General features: G+C 50.9%; 1 protein-coding gene across 6 annotated transcripts in view; it reads left to right on the forward strand.

The window, feature by feature from the left end:
* PLXNA2 (plexin A2) overlaps nucleotides 1-21186 on the forward strand; it is a 165362-nt gene that overhangs the window by 45237 nt on the left and 98939 nt on the right. For 3 of the 6 annotated variants that reach the window (XM_027659689.1, XM_027659685.1, XM_027659686.1), the window contains exon 4: nucleotides 16340-16474. In XM_027659689.1, the coding sequence (XP_027515490.1) occupies nucleotides 16340-16474 (135 nt within the window). Of the gene's footprint in view, nucleotides 1-13946; nucleotides 13992-16107; nucleotides 16198-16339; nucleotides 16475-18375; nucleotides 18428-21186 lie in introns of those variants that run through there. The other 3 variants (XM_027659690.1, XM_027659688.1, XM_027659687.1) reach the window with 3 other exon arrangements.

Below are 21186 nucleotides of genomic sequence, written 5' to 3' on the forward strand. Positions count from 1 at the left end.
CCCAGAGGTGAGGGGGGATGGCAGCCTTGGCCGTGGCCTCGCAGCTCGGGGCTCACCGCGGTGACGGATGTGTCCCAGCAGCAAAGTGACACTGCTCGAGGCATTTAGGTTTAATGGTTTCCTTCATGGCTGTGGATTGATACAGCTGGGAAACACATTAAAGAATTCAGCAGCAAAGCAGACTCATAATTAATAAAATACAGATTTTCATTTGAAATCATTGCCCGAAATAGCTCACTAATGGAGGGAGAGCTGGCTGTGGAGTTACAGTGCTGCATCTGTCCCTCCTGCTGGCACGGCTGGGGCAGGTCCCTTCAGCCAAGAGACCAAGGACTGAGCTCCACCACTGTCCCCAGCACCCCTCTGGGCACTCAGCAAGGGGGGAACAGCTCAGCAGAGCTGTGCTGGAGCAGGGGACACCACCAGCTCTGACCTCCACAGAGTAAGTGCCAGCCTGGGTAAGTCCAGTAAAATCCCACAAGCCTGTGAGATCAGACATTTCTCACCAAAACAAGGTAAAAGCAGTTTGAAGATGGTGAACTCACAGTCAGCTTAAATCAAATGACTCCATGAGGTGCTCCACGTCCTCTGTTGAAGTGTCGAGCTCCACTGAGGGCTGGTGGGTTGAGAAGGGAGAGACCTCTCCAGGGTATTTTCCAGAGATGCTTTCATGGACTGAGAGGGGAGAGACTTCTCCAGGGTATCTCTGAGAGATGCTCTCATGACCTGGGAAGTTTTTTGCCTGCACAGCCCTGGCAGGAGCTGGCATTGCTGCTGCTCCTGCAGCCTGGCTTAGAGAGGCTATTAAGGAGCTGTTTCAAGTGCAGGCTGAGAGGGAAGCTGAAGTGACCGATAAAGCATCTCTTTAGCACTTGTAGAGGCTTTGGGATCCTCTTATAAATCAAATCATGCAGGTGGCCTCCAGGTGTGGGAGCACAGAACCACAAACAGCATTAATGAGGCCACAGAGCATCGTTCCCAGCTCTTCTGTGGTGGCAAAAGCAAAGGGGAGCGTGTTTTATCTTGTGGAGGCTGTGACTGTAACGATGGTGCAAGTTCTCTGGGAGGAAAAAAAAAGGGACAATCTGGGGAAAAGGACCTTCTGGGCTGGCTCATTCCCAAAGATCCAGGAGCGTACAGAGCTGCTCATGTTGCTTGCCTGCTAATTGCAGTTGGCTGTAACTGATTTAGAAAGTGATGGCCTTAGGGAGCTGAGATTGTTGTTTGTGTTTGTCTGGGATTAAATACAGATGGAATTAAAACGAAGGGGGGGGGGAGAAAAAAAAAAAAGCCTTGATTCGAGGAGGAAGCTTTGATGGAAATAAATTCCTGCTGGTGGAAGGCAGCGAGTGGCTGCTGCGGTCGCCTGGCCTGGGTTTCAGTAGCATTCCCATGGAAGCACTTGGGGAAACAATGAAAGGGGAGAGACAGAAATAGAAAGCAAAAAGATAAGTGGACTCTGATGAAAGGAGTCATATTAATAATGAAAACTGGAGGTTCTGAAGCTGCTTTAGAATACATTTCCAAGGCAGGCAGCCTCTCGGGAGCAGGCTCTTTGGCGGCTGGCTCAGCCCTTTGGTTAAGTCACAAACCACAGGATTCCAGATGCAGAGAACAGGACCTGACTCCCTGCCAGGCTTCCCACAAACTGCGGGAAGAGACAGGGAAATACCTGGTGTGTTGAAATTACCAGGCCACAGGACTCCAACAGCAGCAAAACTGGAGTCTCGTGGCTTTAGGTCGCCGCAAGATTTCTTTGCAGCTGAGTGCAAACCATGACACAACTTATAAATCATGACAGTGGCAAAATAGGAGGCCTGGAATCATTAGCAGATTACATTATGCAGATGTATGGATGGGGAGGGGGGCTGTGTTAGTTCTGGTGTGATAGGAGAGGAAAGGCAAGAGGGAGCTCAGCTCCTCTGATAATGAGCAGTGGCATGGTGCAAAGAGGCTGCTGCAGTTGCCAGCACTCACTCACTGGGAAAATCTGTCCTGGAAGGTAACTTTCCATATCAGTTCAGTCTCTTGGCTCAGTTTATAGCTCTAACTCAAAAAGCTTTAGGAACATCTGATGCCTGGTCTCTTTTTAGTGAGAGCAATTCAAGTCCTTTACCTTGTTAGAAACTTCAGCTTTTGGGGCCAGGAGGGGTGGAAGCTGGGAGCCTCAGGACCCAGTGTTGTCCTGCAGGTTACTTAAAAGCTGTCTGTAGGTGAAGTTGAGCAGCTCCCTTTCCTTCCAACACCTCTTCCTGCCCCCTTCACCACCTCTGACACTTCTTAGTGACTGGCTGCAAATCTCCTGCCAGTGCTCATTAACCCGAATGCAAAGACTGCTGAGACTCTCGCTCTGGCTGGAGACACTTCCACCACCCTCTGGCAAAAAAGAGGCTGGGAAAACATCCAGCTCACTGGGATGAAGCTGTGAGCTGGTAGCAGAGGTCACTGGGATGCTGTTGGACTGGTGGGTGCTGTGACTGGTGCCTCAGACCAGCCTGGGTCTGCATTCCTAGTTGTCCCTTCCTGGATGTGAAATGGAGAAAATGAGCAAAAAGAACATTCAGCCCCCACTGAGCGGCTTCCAGCTCCTCTCATCAGCCACCAGCTCCCCACAGACCTTTAAGATGCCTGTTTTTGGGAAGGCAGGGGCGATGGAGAGAGGAATTTGTGTTGGATCTCAGGCAGAGAGACCACAGAGCAGTCAACACAGACTCACGTGTTGCTGGCATTCGATGCTGGGAGTTTGGGCAGAAAGAATGTCCCCAAAGCTGCCTGAAAGCTGGAATATGAGACAGAAAAACTAAATACACTGACAAGCACAGCATGCAAACATGATATCCTGCCTGGAATGCATTGGCCAAAGTGTCCCCATCCCTGTGTCTGATGTGGTCAGAAAGGGAAGGGTGAGCACATGGCCATTTTGGGAGGCTGTAAATGGAATTTGGGACGTGCCTGCAGGTTCCCACCTCCTGAGCCAGGCCAAAGAGGAGGGAGACATGGAATTTCTATCACTGCCTTTGGAAACCTGGTCACTAGGAGCCTGTGAGATGGGCTCCTGTGAGATGGGTTCACCAGGAGGCTTTTAGGGAGGAGGTTGGGTTTTGACTCAAAGTGCCGTTTCCCTGGAAAGGGACTGATGGCAAAGCACCAAACTGTGCCATATCACTGCTGCTGCTTCAATCCATACTGGTGTGCTGCCATCCAACCAGGAGGCTCTGCTCCCAGTCAACAGTTCAGCTCCAGTGCTGTCCATGGAAAACAGCGTGTGTCCAAAGGGAGGCAGAAAGAGAAATTGGCTTTCCAACACAAGCAAGCATCTGGGCTCGCTCTCCTCGGGGGCTTCTCTTTAAAAGGAGCTTTGAATTGACAAATTTTCACTCTTTTTTTTTTTTTTTCTTTTTTTTTTTTTTTTGTATAAAGAAATTCTCCCTGGCTTTGATACAAAGGAGCAGCTTGCTCTGCTCGCTGCTGGTTTGTTTACAGAGCCATGTGGGTGATGAGGAGGGGAGAGAGGAGCAGTGCTGGTGGGGGGACCAGAGCCTGGAGCCCAAACACGGCAGAGCCAGGCACAGCCCCCGCCTTCCAGCAGCCTGTGGCCCCTGTCAGAATTAAGAGTTATAGCTGCAAAAACACATAGGGTTGGCTCTCGCCTGCCACAGCATGTAAACAAGTGTTCTGGAGGAATCCAGGCTGCGAGGCTGAAGCTGTGAAATGCTTTGGAGCCTTTCTCCTTACAGAAGGGGGGGTGTGGTGGGGCTGGTTGTTTTGCAGGCTCCCAAGCACAGCAGAGTTAACCAAAACTAGCAAAACAGAGGCTAAGATCTGTTATCAAAACCAACCAAGCCCACAAACCCTTTGCAACACAGCACAGGATGAGGATTAAAATCCTCCTTAGAGAGACTTCAACAAACACTCCTACAATAGTACTGCTTTCAAATACTTTCAGGAGACTGATATTAAGTCTGAACATCAAAGATGTGACTGGCTGAGAGTTGGATTTGTCTGTAGTTTCTATCACAGGCAAGTTTTAGAAAGACAGCAAAAATATTTGACAGTGGCTTCAGTAGCTCAGATCCTTTTTGCTGGGGGATGGATGAAATGGTTAAGTGAAGGTACCTTCTAGCTGTGCTTTCTTGGTTTCCCTGCCTCCCCGTTGGCACATACATCCACATTCTCTGTTCCTCTCCCATCTGCTCCCACTTCCCAAATTTCTAACATTTCACTCTTAAAATTTTGCCTTCATGTATATGAATGAAAAAGAAAAATATCGCTGTAAACCGTAAAGGCTCAGGAGCTGGGATGAATTTTGATCTGCACCATAAAACCCCTTGTAAGCGTCGCTGCAGCCTCCAGCTCCAGCAGGTTGTGGTGTTGGTGCTGAGCATCACTCACAACGGGGCTGTTTCTCCATCAGGGTCTTAGTTGTGACTCTCAGGTGCAGAATTTAGGCAGTCAGGGCTGGTGGTGTCCTTAATCGTGGTGCAATCACTGAAGGATGCAGATGGGGTGGGGGTACCACTCCCAAAAACAGCACGATGTGGTTCTTGGTGAACTGGTTGACTTGTTTCCTGCTCAGCCCTTCAGGGACGTAACTGGAGCTTGGTGGAACAGCATTTTCAGGGATGTGAGGCCTCTTGCAATCATGAAACCACTTAGTGCTGTTTAGGGAAGCGAGCCTGTGAGGACAGCAGAGGGGGAGTTGTTCCAGTGTTAAATTACTGCACCACACACACAGTATTTGCCTAACCAGCTAGACCTGAATTGCTGTTCAAACACTGCTTTTCTGCCTGACGTTGGCAATCAGGGAGCTAATTACACTGGATTAGGGTTTTTCTCTTAATTACATGAAAAATTTAGCGCGGCTGATGTTCCTGAGGCTGCAGGGGATTAAGGAGGAAGCCATGTGTTTATCTACAGGTCAATTATGGAAGGGAAGGCTCTAATGTGGTGCAGCTTTGTCTCTCCCACCCGTGGACCCCAGCCTGGACCTATCTCATGATGCTGGGTTTGGGCCATGGGCACAAGAAGGGATTAGCTGTGCTGGCTGCTGGGGGAACAAAAGCAGGGGCCTGGGGGAAGAGCTGCCTCCGTCCTTCTCATGAGGTGTTTGACAGCTCTGGGGCAGACCTGCTCCACCTCCTCGTGCAGAGGAGAAAACTACAAGTAAAACCTTTCAGCACAAAAACAGGCACAGGCTGGTTGGGTCCCACTGGACCAGGACATTCAGTCTCTCAGATGTTCTGCTCCAGAAACATCTTCTGTCCCAGTCCTTTATCTGTGGTCCCTTTTCCCCTCCCTCCTCCCACTTTGGGGGTGTCTGATGTGGCTGGTGTGCTTTGCCTGGGTCATTCTGTGTTTTCACCACGGTGCTGTAGCTGCCCTTGTGTTCACATGCCAGTGGCACCTGTGGCCTCTGAGGAGGAGCAGTGGCAGTGACCCCACCTTGGTGACATGCCACCAAGGACACTGTGTGTGTCGAGGAGCAAAGCCTTGGGCACATTCACTCTCATCTTTCGTGATGTTTTTCACTGTGGATGAGGTGAAAAGGGAAGCCCAGAGCTCCGTGTCCGCTGGTCCCTGGGTGGTGCTGCCAGGATGGGGCTGGCACTGCAGTTTGTGGCTGCTCTGCAGGGATGAGCTAAAGCTCAGCTTGGAACTGCACAGTTCCCAAGGGTTAAACCCAGCTCCTGAGTGGTGTTTGCCTCAGAGTTACAGATGGCAGATTCCCCTCCCGCCCCAGCTGGATTTGAACTTGAACTCAGAATTTGGATATTTGAGGTCCAGGATGCTGATCCATCCATCAGCTGCCTCTCCTTCCTCCCTGGCCTGATGCAGAGCAGGGTGGTGGGTGCTGTCTCAGCCCTGTGGTGGGTGCCCAGAAGCTGCACTGCTGCTCTTGAGACAGGGATATGGCCAAGGACAGACGGACAGGGACAGATGTGTGTGCTGAGCCCAGAATCTCCCTGCTGCTCTCAAGGCAGTGCTGAGCAGTGTTACATGTGTTGCATATACAGATTATTCAGAGCCCGTTCATCTGCTTATCTGCTGATTAATTCTGAGATGCTGGAAAGGGCATGTGCCGAAGGCTTAGGGAGTTACGGTGCGGAGATGGAAGAGATTTTGCTTTTTATTTTTATTTTTATCCTTGATCTGCCCCAGAATAGCATTTGGGAAGCAGCTCACAGGGGCGGGAGGAGCGTTCCTCACACGCTGGGAACGTGAGCTACCTCAAAAGCCTCTGCTGGGGACTGGGAGCTCGGAGCATGAATGAGCAGATAGGAAAGTGTAAGGAGAGATTCGGCTTCCACGGATTTATACTTGTATGAATCCTCTCAGGAGGCTTTAATGCTTCCAGCACAGGGCTCTGTACAAGCAGATGCCCTTGAGCAGGGCGCCAGCCCCGGCTGCTCCTCGGGCATTTTGGGTCCTGAGCGTTCCACAAGGATGATCCTGCACTTGGTTCAGCTCCCCCGTGCCCGGAGATGGAAAAGCCCCAAACCCAGAGTGTGTCCCGGGTGGGTGGTTCCCCACCACGGAGCCAAGCTGCCAGGGAAAGGGAGAGCTGGGAGTGCCGGCACAGCCGCGCTCTGGGAGCCGTGGGGCAGTGCCAGTTTGGCTGGGGCTCTGCCCGTCCTCACACGACCTCTCTGCAAGGCTGTTGCTGGAGTAAAATTCAGCCTCTGCACAGGCAGCGTGCTCAGGACCCGGCTGCTCAGAGCTTTGTGTGGCTCTGGCCTGTCTCTTAACGAAAATCCCCGTTCCCTGCCCGCAGTGGCCATAACCTGGGGGGTGTGATGCTCCCCACAGCCAGAGGAGCAGCAGGCAATGTGGGAGAGCCTCGTTTCCCAGGATTTAAGCTGAGCTGAGTGCTCTGTAATTTCCTCACATCCTCTGCCCGGGCAAGGTTAGATCCGATCAGTAACACGCGACTGGTTCTGCGTCGCACCAGCGAAACCAAAAACATGCACGGCCTCCTTGTTCACCTGATCACTCCTGTCTGACCTAAAGCACCAGGCAGGATTTACCCACGAGTTTGTAAACCCTCCCAAAGATAATAAAATGTAGGTTCTTTTATTTCCTTCTGGGTTCTGGCCTCGGGCGGCTCGCGGGCTTGGCTCGTGTTCCGGCGCTCCCGGGAGGTGTCGGGCAGGAAATCGGAGTCATTTGAAACATATTACTTACATGATGTTTTTTGAAAAGGAAAGAGAGAATAATATTTCCCGAGGAACTTTCTGGTTTCCACCTGATCAGCTGGAAGCTGTGACTTCGGAGAAAGAGGGGTTTTTGTGTGGCAATTTTTGACAGTCGTTTAGTTTCTCCCTCCTTGGGGAGAATCACGACTCGCTGCAGCTCGTTTGGAGCAAACTCCACATTAGACAGTCTTGTCTAAGTGGCTCTTTATTCCATTTTACATGGCTACTCAAGGTCAACAACCCAAACTAAGCAAGACCAATCCCTTCAGCTGTGAAATGCACTGCTGGAGGAGGATGTTCGGAGGGAGACAGCTTGACACCGGGCTGTGGAGGATTATTCAGCTGGAAGGGCACAGGTGAGGTGTGGATAGATAACACAGATACAGTGCTATTTTGGGGACTCTGGGAAGAGCTGTAAATGGTGTGTGACAAGCAGATACCCAGTACCTCCCTCGCCCTAAATAATACCAGCTCTGTGCTTCCTCTCATCTTTTCTGTCCATCTCGGATGACTCAGGTTTTGCTCTCAGCCCTGTTTGCCTTCACTTTGGCGGTTGCTCACTCCCCAAAATGCTGCTCCCACCTCCCTCCATCACTAATAGTGTCCTGCAGGCAGCAGACAGTGAGCTGTGCCTCTTCTGTCCTCACTTATGAGTCCCTCTGGGTGCCTGCCAGCACTGAGCCCAGCTTTGGGCCAGGGCAAAGGGGAGAAAAAGGGCGAAGAGTGGAAAAAGGCAGGGAATGACCCAGGATTTGTAGCACCCAGAGAGGCAGCCTGGATTTAGCCTATTCTCTGCACACCCACAGCTCCTGTGGCACCCAACTAACCCTTCTAAAGACTGCTGGTGCTGTGTAGAAGAGGATGCTTTAGGAATAAAAAAAACCCCTCTGCCTGTTCCTGGAGCTGTCCCACTCTTCCCTCGCCTGTGCTTTCATTTACCCCCCAGCTGTAAGAGAAGGAGCTGGATTGAAGCTGCACAAAGCAGGAGGAGCAGGGGTGAGTCAAGGGAGGAATGGCAGAGGCTGGAGGAGCAGCTTGCAGAGGGGTCAGTGGGATCCAGCACCACCTCCCTCGTTTCTGTGGGAGGCCAAACTCTGTCCCTTTGATGATTGCCTTGCTCGGTGCCACAATGCAAAGCCTGCAAGCAGAGAAGTGCTGTTAACAATGATTCCCATTTCCCAGAGAAGCACTGAGCCACCTCTTTAAAAATAACACAGGAATGTAAAGGGAAGAAGGGGCTTATTGCTGAACAAAAGGAGAAGGAAGTCACTGCACGTTGTGGCTCTTCATTAGGGGACAGATGAGAAGTGAGCAGGTTTTGTACCAGCTGTAGATGTGCCCCGAGCTCTCCTCCTTCCGGGGAGTAAATCCACAGATTCACTCCAAGTGTTTCCACCTTTAATGGGTTGTGCTTTGATGCTGGTGGAAGGTGCAAGGCTGATGGCCCTGAACCCCCAGCAATTGTCTCCCCGCAACAAGTGCTCTGAAAAAAAGGGGCCCTGCTCCTTCTCAGCATTCCCTGCCAGGCAGCCTGATCCCTGGAGTCCCCAGAGTTAATAGTCTCTACCTCCTGCTTTTGAACTGAGCCCTCTTCTGCACTGCCTTTCCTCAAGAGTGTAGAAGACAATCTTTTGGGTGCCTCACTCAGTTTTTTCTTTTTTTTTTTCCATCTCACTGCTGGTTTTAGCTAAACTAGGGCTGGTCTGGGCTGTGCAAGTCTTTGGGTTCCAGCCTGGCTTTGCACTGGGGTGAGCAGAGCCTTCCCCAGGGCCCAGCAATGGGAAAGAGCTTCCCTCTTAATGGAAAGGAGTGCTGGGCCTCAAGGAAAAGACAATGCTGCTGATTTAAAGCACCATCCAAAGCAATACGACCTCACCAGCCAGCCTACCCAAATTTGATTCTAATGAATCCATCCCCGGAAGAATACTACTTAATTAATTAGCAGCTGATTTGCATGAGGTGGCATGTTATTAAAGTTCTGCTGCTGCAAGTAGGGCTGTGACAAGGTGTGAGCTGACAGCTTTTCAAATAAAAAGTCTTTTAAAGGAATGATCTTCCGAACTGGCAGCTTTGTTCTAAACGAGCCTCTCATGCAGTAATAAATTAAAGACATGGGGGCCGCTGATTAGTCTCTGCATGGGGCCTCTGTACCATCCTCCCTGCTTCATCTTGGAGGATCAGCTCTGCAGAAGGGTGGAGGGGAGAAGAAGGATGGAAGAAGGAAGTAAGGGCTTGGAGAGGGAGAGAGACAAAGAGAGAGAACAGCTTCAGTGGCAATCTTCTCCTAAGGTTTGGTACCTGTTAGGATGCCTGAGCTGCTGCTTCAACCCAGCAATTGGATTCTTTCACCCCCAAAAGCCTTCAGAGAGGCAGCAAGGGATTCCTCTCCCAAGCTCCTCTTTCTGCCTGGGAATGGGAAGGACTGTGTTTGTGGAAGGTCTTCTCCCTCTGGCAGATCCAAGTGCCCAACCTCCCCCGTGCACCCCAAAGGGGCACCTTGAACCTTGCTCTGGCAACTGGTTTCCATTAGCCAGGGGCCAGTGGGGCTGCTGACACAGGTCATGGAGTCAGAGAATGGTTTGGGTTGGGAGGGACCTTAAAGCTCATCTTGTTTCACCCCCTGCCATGGCCAGGGACACCTTCCACTAGCCCAGGTTGCTCCAAGCCCTGTCCAACCTGGCCTTGGACACTTCCAGAGGTGAAGCAGCCACAGATTATTTGTTACACAGCCTGTTGGGTGTGACTTGAGCTTTAGCACAGAAGGAATGGTGGGATTTAATTTGTTTTGTGTTTTAAACCTTCTCTGGCCTTCTCTGGGAACAAACTCTTTGTAATGGTAACATTGGGAGTGTTAAGGTCTTGGTTTTACTCAGAGTGCTGGTTCTGGGCAGGCTGAAGCCTCTTGTCACACAGGGCAAGGCAGGAAACCTTCCTTGGAGGAACAATTCCCACCTTTAGCACTGGAGATGCTGGAAGTGAGAGTTAATTTGTGTTTGTTTGTTTGCTGCATCCCCATTTTTGTGCTCAGCAGTGGATGTGGGTGCTGGTGCTGCAGACACAGCCCCTCTCCCTGGGGAGCTGCTGTGAGCCTGGGGGGTTCCTCTGTGCTCTTCCCCAATTAGCCCAGCAGTTCCTCTGCCTCGTGGCTCCTCTGGGGAGCTGCACATTCCCAGGTTGTGGCTTTGAACACGGAGCTAACATTTCCCAAACAGCAAAAGATGGGAAACACATGTGGGTGTGAAATAGATACACAGAGACATTTCTGACATGAGTATTGAATTCACAGGGAGCTCAGATCTATAAATAATTCGGGTCATGAAGCCTGATCAGAATAAACTCGGGCTGGAGCCCCCCCTGCACTGTGTGGGGCTGTACAGATGCCAACCCACGTTACCTTCCACTGCTTGGACTTACCTCCCAGCACCTGCTTCCCCCTGCCCCATCCCCCTTTTGAAGGAATAACCAGCTGCACAGGCAGGAGGGTCTGCAGATCCTGGGAACGAGGGATTGTGTGAATGGAGGGCACCAGCAATTTAATCAGGAAAGGCGGGATCCAAGCGAGACAGGGACAGAGGAGGTTTGTCTCCTTGCACCTGGAATTTTCCTTAAGTTTAGGGAGGGGATGGAGGAGGAAAAGCTCCCCAAGGAAGGGCTTTAGGACTCGGAAAACACGAGCAGGGCTGGCGGCTGTGGCTGTGCCTCGATGCTTTGTGTGCATTGTGCCCAGCACGGGAGGGAGAGGTGGGGCTGCACAGCTTGGACTGGGCTTTCCTGGGTCCTTGAGGTTCCCCAGGCAGAGGGACAATGACACCAGCACTTGCAGAGCAGTGTCACCTGTGTGACCCTCGCTGGAGGAAAACCTTGGCTGCCCGAGCGGGGCACCAAGCTCTTCACCAAACCGAATTCCCTCCCCTGGGTTTTGGAAGGGTAACCCCAGCAGGGATTAGTAGTGTATTTAATGTTTAGTTAGACAGCATAATTCGGGAAAGAATGGATTTTCTCCTCCCTCGGAGACCATATAATTTGGTTTTTGAGGAGCTGTTTTGCTCCGAGCCACTGAGCCCGACAGAGTCGTGACTTCCTGGAGTGAACCCATCTATTGAGGCTTCCCTGGGATGTCTTTGGGGTAAAGATAAAGGTGATGCCCACTATGACAGACATATTCTATCCTAATTTGGGAGAAATGCATAAAGAAATTGTGACAGGAGAGAGAGAGACTGGGATATGAGGGAGCCTCCAGGTAGTGGAGTTAATTGGATATGCTGATCTGAATTGAATGTGCATGTAAGGTTTGTCATTAACTTCCTCACAGACACATCTATGATTTAAAGGGAAGATACCTAATGGCATCACTATTTCACTTTAGTTTCAAGGGGGAGAATTCCCACATGGAGAGCAGGGAGCCAAGTCACACCCCTGGAGTTCCTGCCTGTGGAAGGTGCGTGCACAGAAAGTTCTTCAGGGCTGGGCTTCTCCTCCTGTGGCTGGAGATGTGGTGAGGGATCCTATCAAGGCTCCTGCACATCTGTGGGCTGGGTGTGCAATCCTCAGCAAACCCCTTGGCTTCCCTGGGTTTGTTAACAACCTGGAAATGGGTCCAATCTGGGTGTCAACAGTGCTCTGAGGGAGCACTTTACTCCCAGAATAATTTCTTAATAGGTCTGAAGGGCTGTTGGAAACTTCCTGTACGATGATTTGCAATTTCTATTCTGGGTTCTCCTCTCCTGGAGGTTGCTGTGGGTGTCAGAGGATGTAGAACCATCAGCAGCCAGCATTGGTAGCCCTGTAAAATGATCCTGAGATGTGCATCTCGCCTCCTTTTTGGTCTGGTGTGAAGGTAGAACAGCCCAGTTGAAACTAAACTGGATTAGCAAAAGTAAATCCTTTTTGCAAAGATTATTTGGATGAGGCACAGAGGAAATCTGGGCTGGTTTTTGTTTGTTTTGTCCTGTCTTTGGGAGCTCTGGCACTGCTGAGTCTCCTGCTTGTGGAAGCTTTCTTTATGGTCAGGTCTAGGGAGGAAAGACTCCACAAAACCACAGACAGAAAGAGGTAGGGAAAGGCTGTTTAAACTAAACTGTGCTCCAGCCTGATTCAGAAACCTGCTGCCAGGAACAGTCTTCCTGCTAAATTTCCAGTCCTGAAGGAGGAAATCCATCCTAGAGCTTTGTGGGAACTGCCCAAGAGCTGAGATGTGCAGGTGTAAATGTCAAAGAAAGTGGCAATTCTGCAAAGATGCACCTTGGCAGCAAAGGCTGCTCCTTGTTTTCAGGTTTTTTTTTCAGGCTGTGATGCTCCAGTGCACATTCCCAGAACAGATACAGTTCTCAAAACATCCATTTTACACAAATGCCACGTTACTGGATAGTATTTCCTCACCCTGAAGGGTTAGAAAGCCTGACATGAAAGGAGCAGTCCTAAGGCTCTGGGGTTGTCTGGGCTTTTCCCTTTGTTGCCATTACAGACAAAAAATCAGCAAGTTCAGCCAGCATGTTTTGTGCTCCTGACCCTGGGAATCCAGAGTGCTTTGGGACCCACCAGGCACCTGTGTACGTGGGGAGAAGCTGCAGCTCTTGAGGAGTTAGTGGGTGGCCTTGGTGTAGGATCCAAGATGGGGAATCAGTCCCTTCATGGATGGGCTTATTCAGCTGTTTTTCTGACATCAGGCTTTTCATCATGAGTCAGCCTCGTGGAAACACTGGTAATGAAAACAGACAGGTAATTTAATCATGGAAAGTTCCTACAAAGAGATCCGATGTCTTCTAATGGGAGCCTGCTGGGAGAATCTGGAAAGGAATGCAGATATATTTTACCTCTGGCATTGGCTGGGCAAAATACCTAAGGGAAAGCTTTAGTACAAGAGGTGTGTTGGAGCTTCATGTCATATTAGATCCTTGAATGGCTCCTACACGGGAGCTTCACTGCAACATATACGTGACACAATGTGGTGTTTCACTAATCTGGGCAGATAATGCTGAGCTTATGCCTGCAGCTTGCATTGGGGGGGTATTAGAGAGATCAATCTCAGCAGAGCCTTTGAAGGGCTGCAGCTCCCTGAATTCTGCTCCATCACGTGGGGCCTTCCCCTGGCCCAGCGTCCTCTGAGCCAGGGATGATGTTTGGATTTGCAGATTATGTCATTAGGCACTTTTCAAGCCAGGTTTCTAAACATCCATCAGGAGAGATGGAGGGAAGTGCTGTATCTGGCCCAAACAGCTTCTCCAATTCATGGCCAAGTGTGGGAGCCTGTGGTTTGTCCTCCTGGTCTCTGCTGTCTCTCTGGACATATCTCTGATCCTGGTTTCCATCTCACTGATGTACAGCTCCCCATAACCTGTCTGCTCTCTGTTTCACTGTGCTCCCACCCATTCCAACCTGCTCTGCTTCCCTCTGTCTCTCTCCTAAACCCCTCCTGTTCCCATCACTGTGTTGTGAGAGAAGACATGCAGGTAGATTTAGGGGGGATGTCATGAACCAGGACCACCACAGCCCAGCCCCGTCCCTCTCCTGCATCGCTGTGCCAGGACCTGGGCTTGGGTTGAGCCCAGACTCGCAGGGTTGGCACCACGTCACTCTTCTAGTGATGGGTCAGGAGTTGTTTGGCCCCAGGAGGGCACCCAGACGTTAGGCAGAGGAATTATTTCTCTCTCCAAACGTCAACAAGCAGCTTCCTGCTGGGGGGATGATCCCTTTCTTCTTCCGCCGGTCGCAGGAATCATCGCTCTTCTCTGACATCATCATTTGTTGTCATGGAAACCAAACCCTGAGGAAGAGATGCAGTGGAGCATCCTGGTGTCGGTGGGTGCCTCTCAACACGGTGCTGTGGGCAGGGGGCTGGGGGGCACCCAGGGGGTTTAACACCCACCACGGCGTGCAGGGCAGGGGGGCAGCGGGCTCTGCCCTGCCCTCGCCCTGGGCTCTGAGATATCTCACCTCAGCAGCCTCCATGAGAGACCCCCGGGCTGCTCCCCTGCCTGTGGAGGGGCAGGAGGGTGCAGGCAGCACCCAGCACCCCGGGCAGGGCTCCAGCCGTGTCCCAGGACACCCGTGCCAGGCACAGCTCCAAGGCTGGGGGAGCCATCAGTCACGTGGTGCTGCTGCCTCCAGCCCAGAGCCGCAATTCCCAGTTGGAATTGCCCTGCACAAGGCTTGTCCAGTGGTATCTCTCTTTATTAGCCCTGTCTGACCTCATTACTAGAAAGGAGCTCAATTTAACGAGCTGCCCGTGCCCTGAGGGAACTCTGAAAAACAGTTGTTTTTCACAAAGGCTGCTGATCCTTCATGTCCGGCACTTCCATTCCCGTTTGGCCATTAATCAGGTGTTCACATGGAAGTGGCTGTGTATCCCTGACAGCCCAGCCTTCCTGCTCCTTATTCCTCAGGTGATTTTGCAGCCCTGTCCCTGTGGCCGTGGTGCAGGCTGGTGGCTCCGTGAGTGACTCGGGTTGCAACACTGGTCTCGTACTGGTGTGAACCTGCCTCTGGTTCTCAGGATTTCGTGAAGATCCTGATTCTCACAGGTGGAATTAAAGCAGGATTTGACCTTCTGCCTTTCTGGGGGATTTTGTTTTTCTGAAAATTCAGGGCTTTTGAGGCAGGTTTGGGCTGGTGGGTTAATCCCTGTGCCTGACTGTGGGTGTTCGACCAGACCACTCACCTGATTCCCACCTGATGTCCTTTTACAGCACTAAAAACTCCAAAGGTAAGGAGAAAAAGAGAGAAATCCAGAAAATAAATGCATTTGTGTACCCAACATGTCTCCACAAGGCAGGGAGCACCAGGGCTCTTTCCAAGAAGAGGATTTATTTGGAGGAGGGTGCAGGGGGAGCATCTCTCCCCTCTGAGTGTGAAGATATCCCTGTATTTCCAGCTGGGGTGGCACATTTCTCAGATAAATCTTCAGATGCTTAACAACCTGCTGTCCTACCTCCTGGGGAGACAAACCAGGGGAAAAAAAGACATCCCTCTCTGCTGCTCCATCCTGCCCCTCCTGAAGGTTCACACTCCACGTTCTCCCTGCCTTTTCCTCCCTGCCACAGCCGGGAACTGAGCAGAAAAACGGGATGCAGCAAGGCAGCCCGGCATGAGGCTGGAGAGCAGATGGCATCTTTGTGATAAGAGGTTTTTCCAGGGCTGTTAGCCCCCTGTATTCCCTCTCCTCCACGGGAGTGTTCCTGGCCCCCCTCTCCCGGCATCGCTGTCGCTGTGAGCCCTTGGCTCGCCTGGCCGCTCTCAGCTGGCGGCTGCCAGAGCTCCGAGCTCTGCAGACACCGTGTTGCAATCAAAAGGCTCTCCAAATATGCAAATCCTGGTGGGAAAGACAATGTAAATAGTTTGTTTATCCTCCTCCCTTTCCCCTCGAGCAGCCCCCGAGGCCATAAATTATTAACTTTGGGAAGAGATGGCACGTTCCTCGGCGGCGGCCGCTGGCAGGGACGGGGTTTGTCACAGCCTGGGCAGGTTTTCCTGCAGGAGCAGGGAGTTGTGGTTTGGAGGGATGGATGGATGCTTGGAGCCTGTCAAGCTGAACAGGCCATGTGGTGCTCTGTGAGTTCTGTGCTGGCTCTGCTGGGTTCATCTCACTGAGTCCTGCAAATATGAAAGTAGCAGCAGCCTCTCCAAGTTTTTAGGCACCAAGTTTTTTAGGCCTCTGTGGCACCAGGAGGTGATAGAGATTGTCTGAGTGTCATTCTGTAGGTGTCTAGAGAATTAAAAAAACATCTCTGCAGTATCTTGGCTTTGCTGTTGCCTGTAGAGTCTTGTGGTTTTCTTTCAGGCTTGTTTTGGAGAGAATCTAAAGAAGTTTACTGCAGTCTTTGTTACTCCTGGGTGCCAGTGGTCAGTCACAGCACACTGGCAGTGTCTGTGCTCACCTTGCAACTACAAAACTTTCTCACTATTTCCCATGGATTGGGAAAATCCCACCAACTTCAGTGGAGAAGGAACCTTTGCTCTAAGTCCTGCCCCCATGCTCTGCCTGCTGGCTCTTTGCCTCTCTCTCCAGGTTGCGAGCTGAGATTTTGAATTAGATTCCTTTTCCTACCTCCTCCTCCTCCTCCTTCTCTCCATCCCCCTTCCATCCCCCAAAATAAAACCGGAATTTGGCTGCTGTGAAGTCACCTCTAATCTGTTTGTGCTCCTTCCAGATCCGAGCAGATGGTCCTCCCCATGGTGGAATTCAGTATGAAGTGGTGACAGTTTTCAAGGACGGGAGCCCAGTCCTTCGAGACATGGCCTTCTCCATCGACCAGAAGTACCTGTACGTCATGTCAGAGCGCCAGGTGAGGCTCTGCTTCCAGATCTCTTTGGTTGTGGCTTCATCCCATGAGCAATGTGTTGTTGGAGCACATGGAGCTGAGGTTGCCTGTCCTGCCCCGTGGTGCCGGGGTTGGTTCGTGTGGATGGAGCATCAGAGCTCAGATTTATCTGCCTCTGCCCAGAGATGGTCGTCAGTACTCAGGGGAGAGAGTTGTACCTGCCTGCTCTTGGCTGGAAGGGCTGGGAACTGAACTGAGCTGCTCAGAGGGGATTTGGGGCTCTGAGCCATCCCTGCCTAAATCCTGAGCCACAGGCATTCCAGACTTGCTCCTTGTGCAGCCAGGCTGGCAGGCTGGGGGTTTGCATGGCTTTGTCTGAGTATTCTTTATCACAGAACCATTAAAGTTGCAAAAGGTCTCAAAGATCATCGAGTCCAACTGATCCCCACCTTGTCCCCCCAGCCCAGAGCACTGAGTGTGACATCCAGTTGTTTCTTGGACACCTCCAGGGATGGGGACTCCACCACCTCCCTGGGCAGCCCCTTCCTTCCAGTGCCTGACCACCCTTTCCATGACTAAATTCTTCCTGAAATGGCTGAATTTATGATGGCTTTTTTTAGCTATTCATTTTATTTACTTATTTATTTATCAGTATATTTGAAGAGGTTGTAGTGAGTGATTCTGCTGCACAGAGGGGGGACCAAGCCCCATTAACACCGAGTCTGCTCTGTGCCATCCTTCACTGTGCCAGTTCTGCTGCTGCCCTGAGGGTGGTGCCCACCCCGGACAGAAAAAGCACAACCAAAATGATTAGGATGGGAATTGATGGCTGGCAGTCCACAGGAGTCTGTTGCTTAGGGGAGCCAGCCCGATGTAAATAATCTGGGACCTTCTGTTCCTCTCTGAGACACAAAACCACATGAAGTCCCCACTGTTAAAGCAGATTTCTGGGTTCACTGGCTCTGCTGAGAATTTTATTGGCTGTTACTGAGGACTGTGTAATTCAGATTAATGGAGCTGGTGCCTTGTGGGTGGTGGAGAGAGGGGCAGGGTTGCACCTGAAGGTGTCTGGATGCTGTTAAATTGTTCTGTGGTGAGTTAACCCTCTGGTCACTCCCAGCTTTCCACATCTGCTGGTAAACAAATACCTGCCCTCCCTCCCAGCTGCTCTGAGAGATGCTCCAGGGGGTATCAGTGTGAAGGGATCAGGGATGTGCTGATGGAGGTAGAGAGGGAGCAGCTGTCCCACCAGCTCACCTTGCACTGGGAGCTTCCAGCTCCTCCCAAAGCCAGCAAAACTGTAGAAAAACAAAAAAAAAAAACAGGAAATCCTTTGCTTGGTTATGAAGTCATTTATAGCCAGGGAATAAATGCTTTTAGAAGAGTGCAAAGTCCTCTCCCTGCTAAGAGACTCGAGTGAATGAACCCCTGTGGTTGAAGGAGGCATTATATGCTTGTTGTAGCAACTCAGGCATAGACAGTGCCAGGAACAGCCTCAAATTTAGGATCCCATTCCAGCCTGGACTTGGATTGGATGGTAATAACGAGGATCTAGGCAAACTTTGCAATAGAATTATTTTATTAAAATGTTAGTGCTTGGCTGTTTCCTGCAGGAGCCACGTGCTCCTCGTGCTCTCGTCAGGGAGGAAACAGTCCAGTGTGTATCTCAAACAGTTGAGGAACTGCTTTCATTTGGAGGAAAATCCAGTGGGAATGCCTCCAACTCATCTGTTATGAGGCGAGAGCGCCTTAATATTCATCAAAGCACTAATTTGCTTAATTGTGAAACAAAAAGATGCGAAGAGAATTAGCAAATAATAGAATATTCCTGGGACGTTAATTCCATTTTCAGCCATGGCTCTGGCAAAGCACTTGCCTTGGGGAGCCTCCAGCATCTGGGGGAGGTTGTGTCTCATTCCTTGCAGGAATTGCCGTAGGATCTGCCTTTTGCCCTTGTAGAGATGTGTGTGCCTTGGGTCCAGAAGTCCCAGCATACCATTGCATATGGATTTTGTCAGCTCCTGTGACCCCAGTGCCCTCATCCTGGCAATGTGATAGTTCAGCAAAGTGGAGGGGAGAATATATTTTACCCTGAGAGCTCTATAAAGGAGGCTGATGATTGAAAAGGGGTCAGCACCAAGAGGAGGAGGAGGCAGGTCCAGCAGCTTCAGAGGGCTGAGGCTGTAAATGGTGGGAAGTGCCTTTCAGAAATGCTGAGAATACACAGCAAAAAATGTCTTCTGGAGTCTTGAAATTTGGAACAAAACGAAATTCTGCCACAGTTAAAATGACAGAGAGAGCAGCTGTTCTTACCCATGAACGTGCTGGGGGAGGATTGTCCAGAGCCTGTGCTTTTAAATCTGTGCTGAGAAAGGAACAGGACACATGCCTGTGTCAAAACATGCCTTTCAAAAAACGGGCTGGGTTTTGTTTTATTTTTTTTGGTGGAATTAAGGTAAGAAATGTGCTCCCCAGTCGTGGTGGGGAGCAGGTCCTGAGCCCTTCTGGCCGTGGCTTTGGGCAGAGCCCAGCGATGAGACGCAGGGCTCGGTGTAGGGCTGTGATTGTGCTGAATAAACCAAAATGTGTGGATGCTTCCCAACAAAGAGATGTAACATCTCGGCGTGGAGCCCATCCTCCTTCTGTGCTAGCAGCAGCTAGGATCAGCTTTCTGCTGAAATGCATTAGGGAAAGTAGTCACTTCATCCTAAAATCTGGAGTTGTGGTTGTAGGCACAGTCCTTCCCCGCTCCCCTGGCTCCTGTCCCAGCCCTGTCTGTGCTTTGCTCCAATTTTTCCGCACTCCTTTTCGAGCTCTCCATGAGCCTTTCATGTTTCGTTGCCAACTCCTTCCAAAGCAGAATATTTGACATTTGATTTCACTCCCACAAAGCACAGAAGCAACAGTTGCACAGCCCAATCCGGGGGAGAGAAGGATAAAGAAACTTTGCTTCCAGGCGCTTGGAGTTCTTTAGGCGCACGATTTAGGGGTGGTTATTAGGAGCTGTTTCAGGCTTTCTTCCCGCAGCACCTGGTTTCAAATAGCTCTTAGGGGGAAAAGAGAAACGGTCCTGACCCTATTTAAAGCAGCAATTCATTTCTCAGCGTTGCTGTAGCAAACAAACACCATTTCTGCCCACAAGCAGAGCAAGGCTTGGGTGGAGCTGGAGGCTGAGATGTGTTGCATTAGTGGAGCTGCGTGGGGTTCCAGGATGGACTAGCAGTGGATCTGTTGGGTGCTGGCAGAGTTACACCATGTCCTGCCCCCAAATTAGCCCTGGGTGCTGGGGTAGGTTGGTGTTGGAGGGACCTTGGTGAGGGGACCTGCACCGTGGCTCTTCTCAGCTGCTGCCCAGCGTTGAGCTGCCTCTTGTTTTTCATGGACAGACAAATTCAATTAACAGTTTCTACCAGGAAAAAAAAAAACAACAAAACAAACACAAAATAAAATATTGAAGTGGAATTGGTCACGTTGCTCGTGACAGGCTTTTGGCTGCTTTGCTGGTGGGGTGTGAGGGTGCACCCAGGGCTGGCCCCCAGCGATCAAACAGCAGGTGAGGACAATGCAGTGACAAATGTGGGGCCACCAAGAGCCCCCTTGTTTAAAAACTTTCCATTTCAATACTGAGTCTGTCACAGAGCCCACACCAGCACCCCCTGCATGTGCAGAGAATCTCTGCTTTCACAGGGAAAGACTGAGTCTTACAGGAAAAGTGCTGGTTATGTCGAGGAAAAGTGGCTTTATAATTCAGTCCTGAAGCATTAATTGTCTGGGTGTCAGGGAGACGGTTGGTTTTTTTAATGTATGAAAAGCTCAGTGCATTTCAATTAAATCAGCCCTGCAGGCCTAGAGTGATTTTATGACTCCAAGGCTGCAACAACCCCTTTTCCTCGCTGGATGTGCTGCCTGTGCGAGTTCAGGCCGTTGCAGGGTTGGTTCCACGTGCAGCAGGTTTGACTTGGCTCCCACGTACACCCCCGGCCATCCAAGAGGGGTGGTGGGCATCCTTCAGCACTGAGATTGCATAAGCATCAGCAGAACTGGGGCCAAAGATTTTTGCAGCTCTTGATAGAAGGACAAATCTGGCTGTTTTTAAAAGCTGGGAGCGAGCAGAGCTCCGTCGAACCCAGGGCAGGGATTGCCAGCTCCGAAAGGTTTCACCACCTAATCAAGGGCTGTAAACATGAGAACTAAAAAGCAGCATGATCAAAATACTCACAGGGCTCGTTGAGAGGAACATCCTTGTGCTAGTGGAGAGAAGCACAGCCCAGAAGGTCTCCTCCCTTCCCTGTAAGCCCTGATCCCAAATCAGGGGCTTCCTGCAGGTGCAGGAGGCAGCAGTGGGTGCTGGGAGGTGCACAGGAGCTCCCTCTCCTTTCATTGCCTCTTCCCCACCTGAAAACACGCTGCACCAAGACATATTTTTTTCCTTCCTGATTTTCCAGCACTTCTTTTTCCAGCTAATGATCTATCACTTGTTTGTGCTAATCACGTCGAACGCCTTGATGAAGCGCCGAGGTCGTGCAAAGTGGTTCTGCTCCCTGATGGGTGAAGCAGCACCTTCCTAAGCAAGGACCCGGCCAGGATGTTGTAAATGCAAAATTCATCTTCCATAAACACCCTCCAAAAGCCCTGCACATTTCATTGCCTCAGAAATGCTGCTGCTCTCGGCTCAGCCGGAGCTGCTTCGTGGTTAATTCTGCCACAGGGGGATGATTTTTATTCTGGTTTTAAAT

This window comes from Corapipo altera, unplaced genomic scaffold, assembly GCF_003945725.1.
Source record: "Corapipo altera isolate COAL_440 unplaced genomic scaffold, ASM394572v1 77b, whole genome shotgun sequence".
Taxonomy (NCBI): Eukaryota; Metazoa; Chordata; class Aves; order Passeriformes; family Pipridae; genus Corapipo; species Corapipo altera.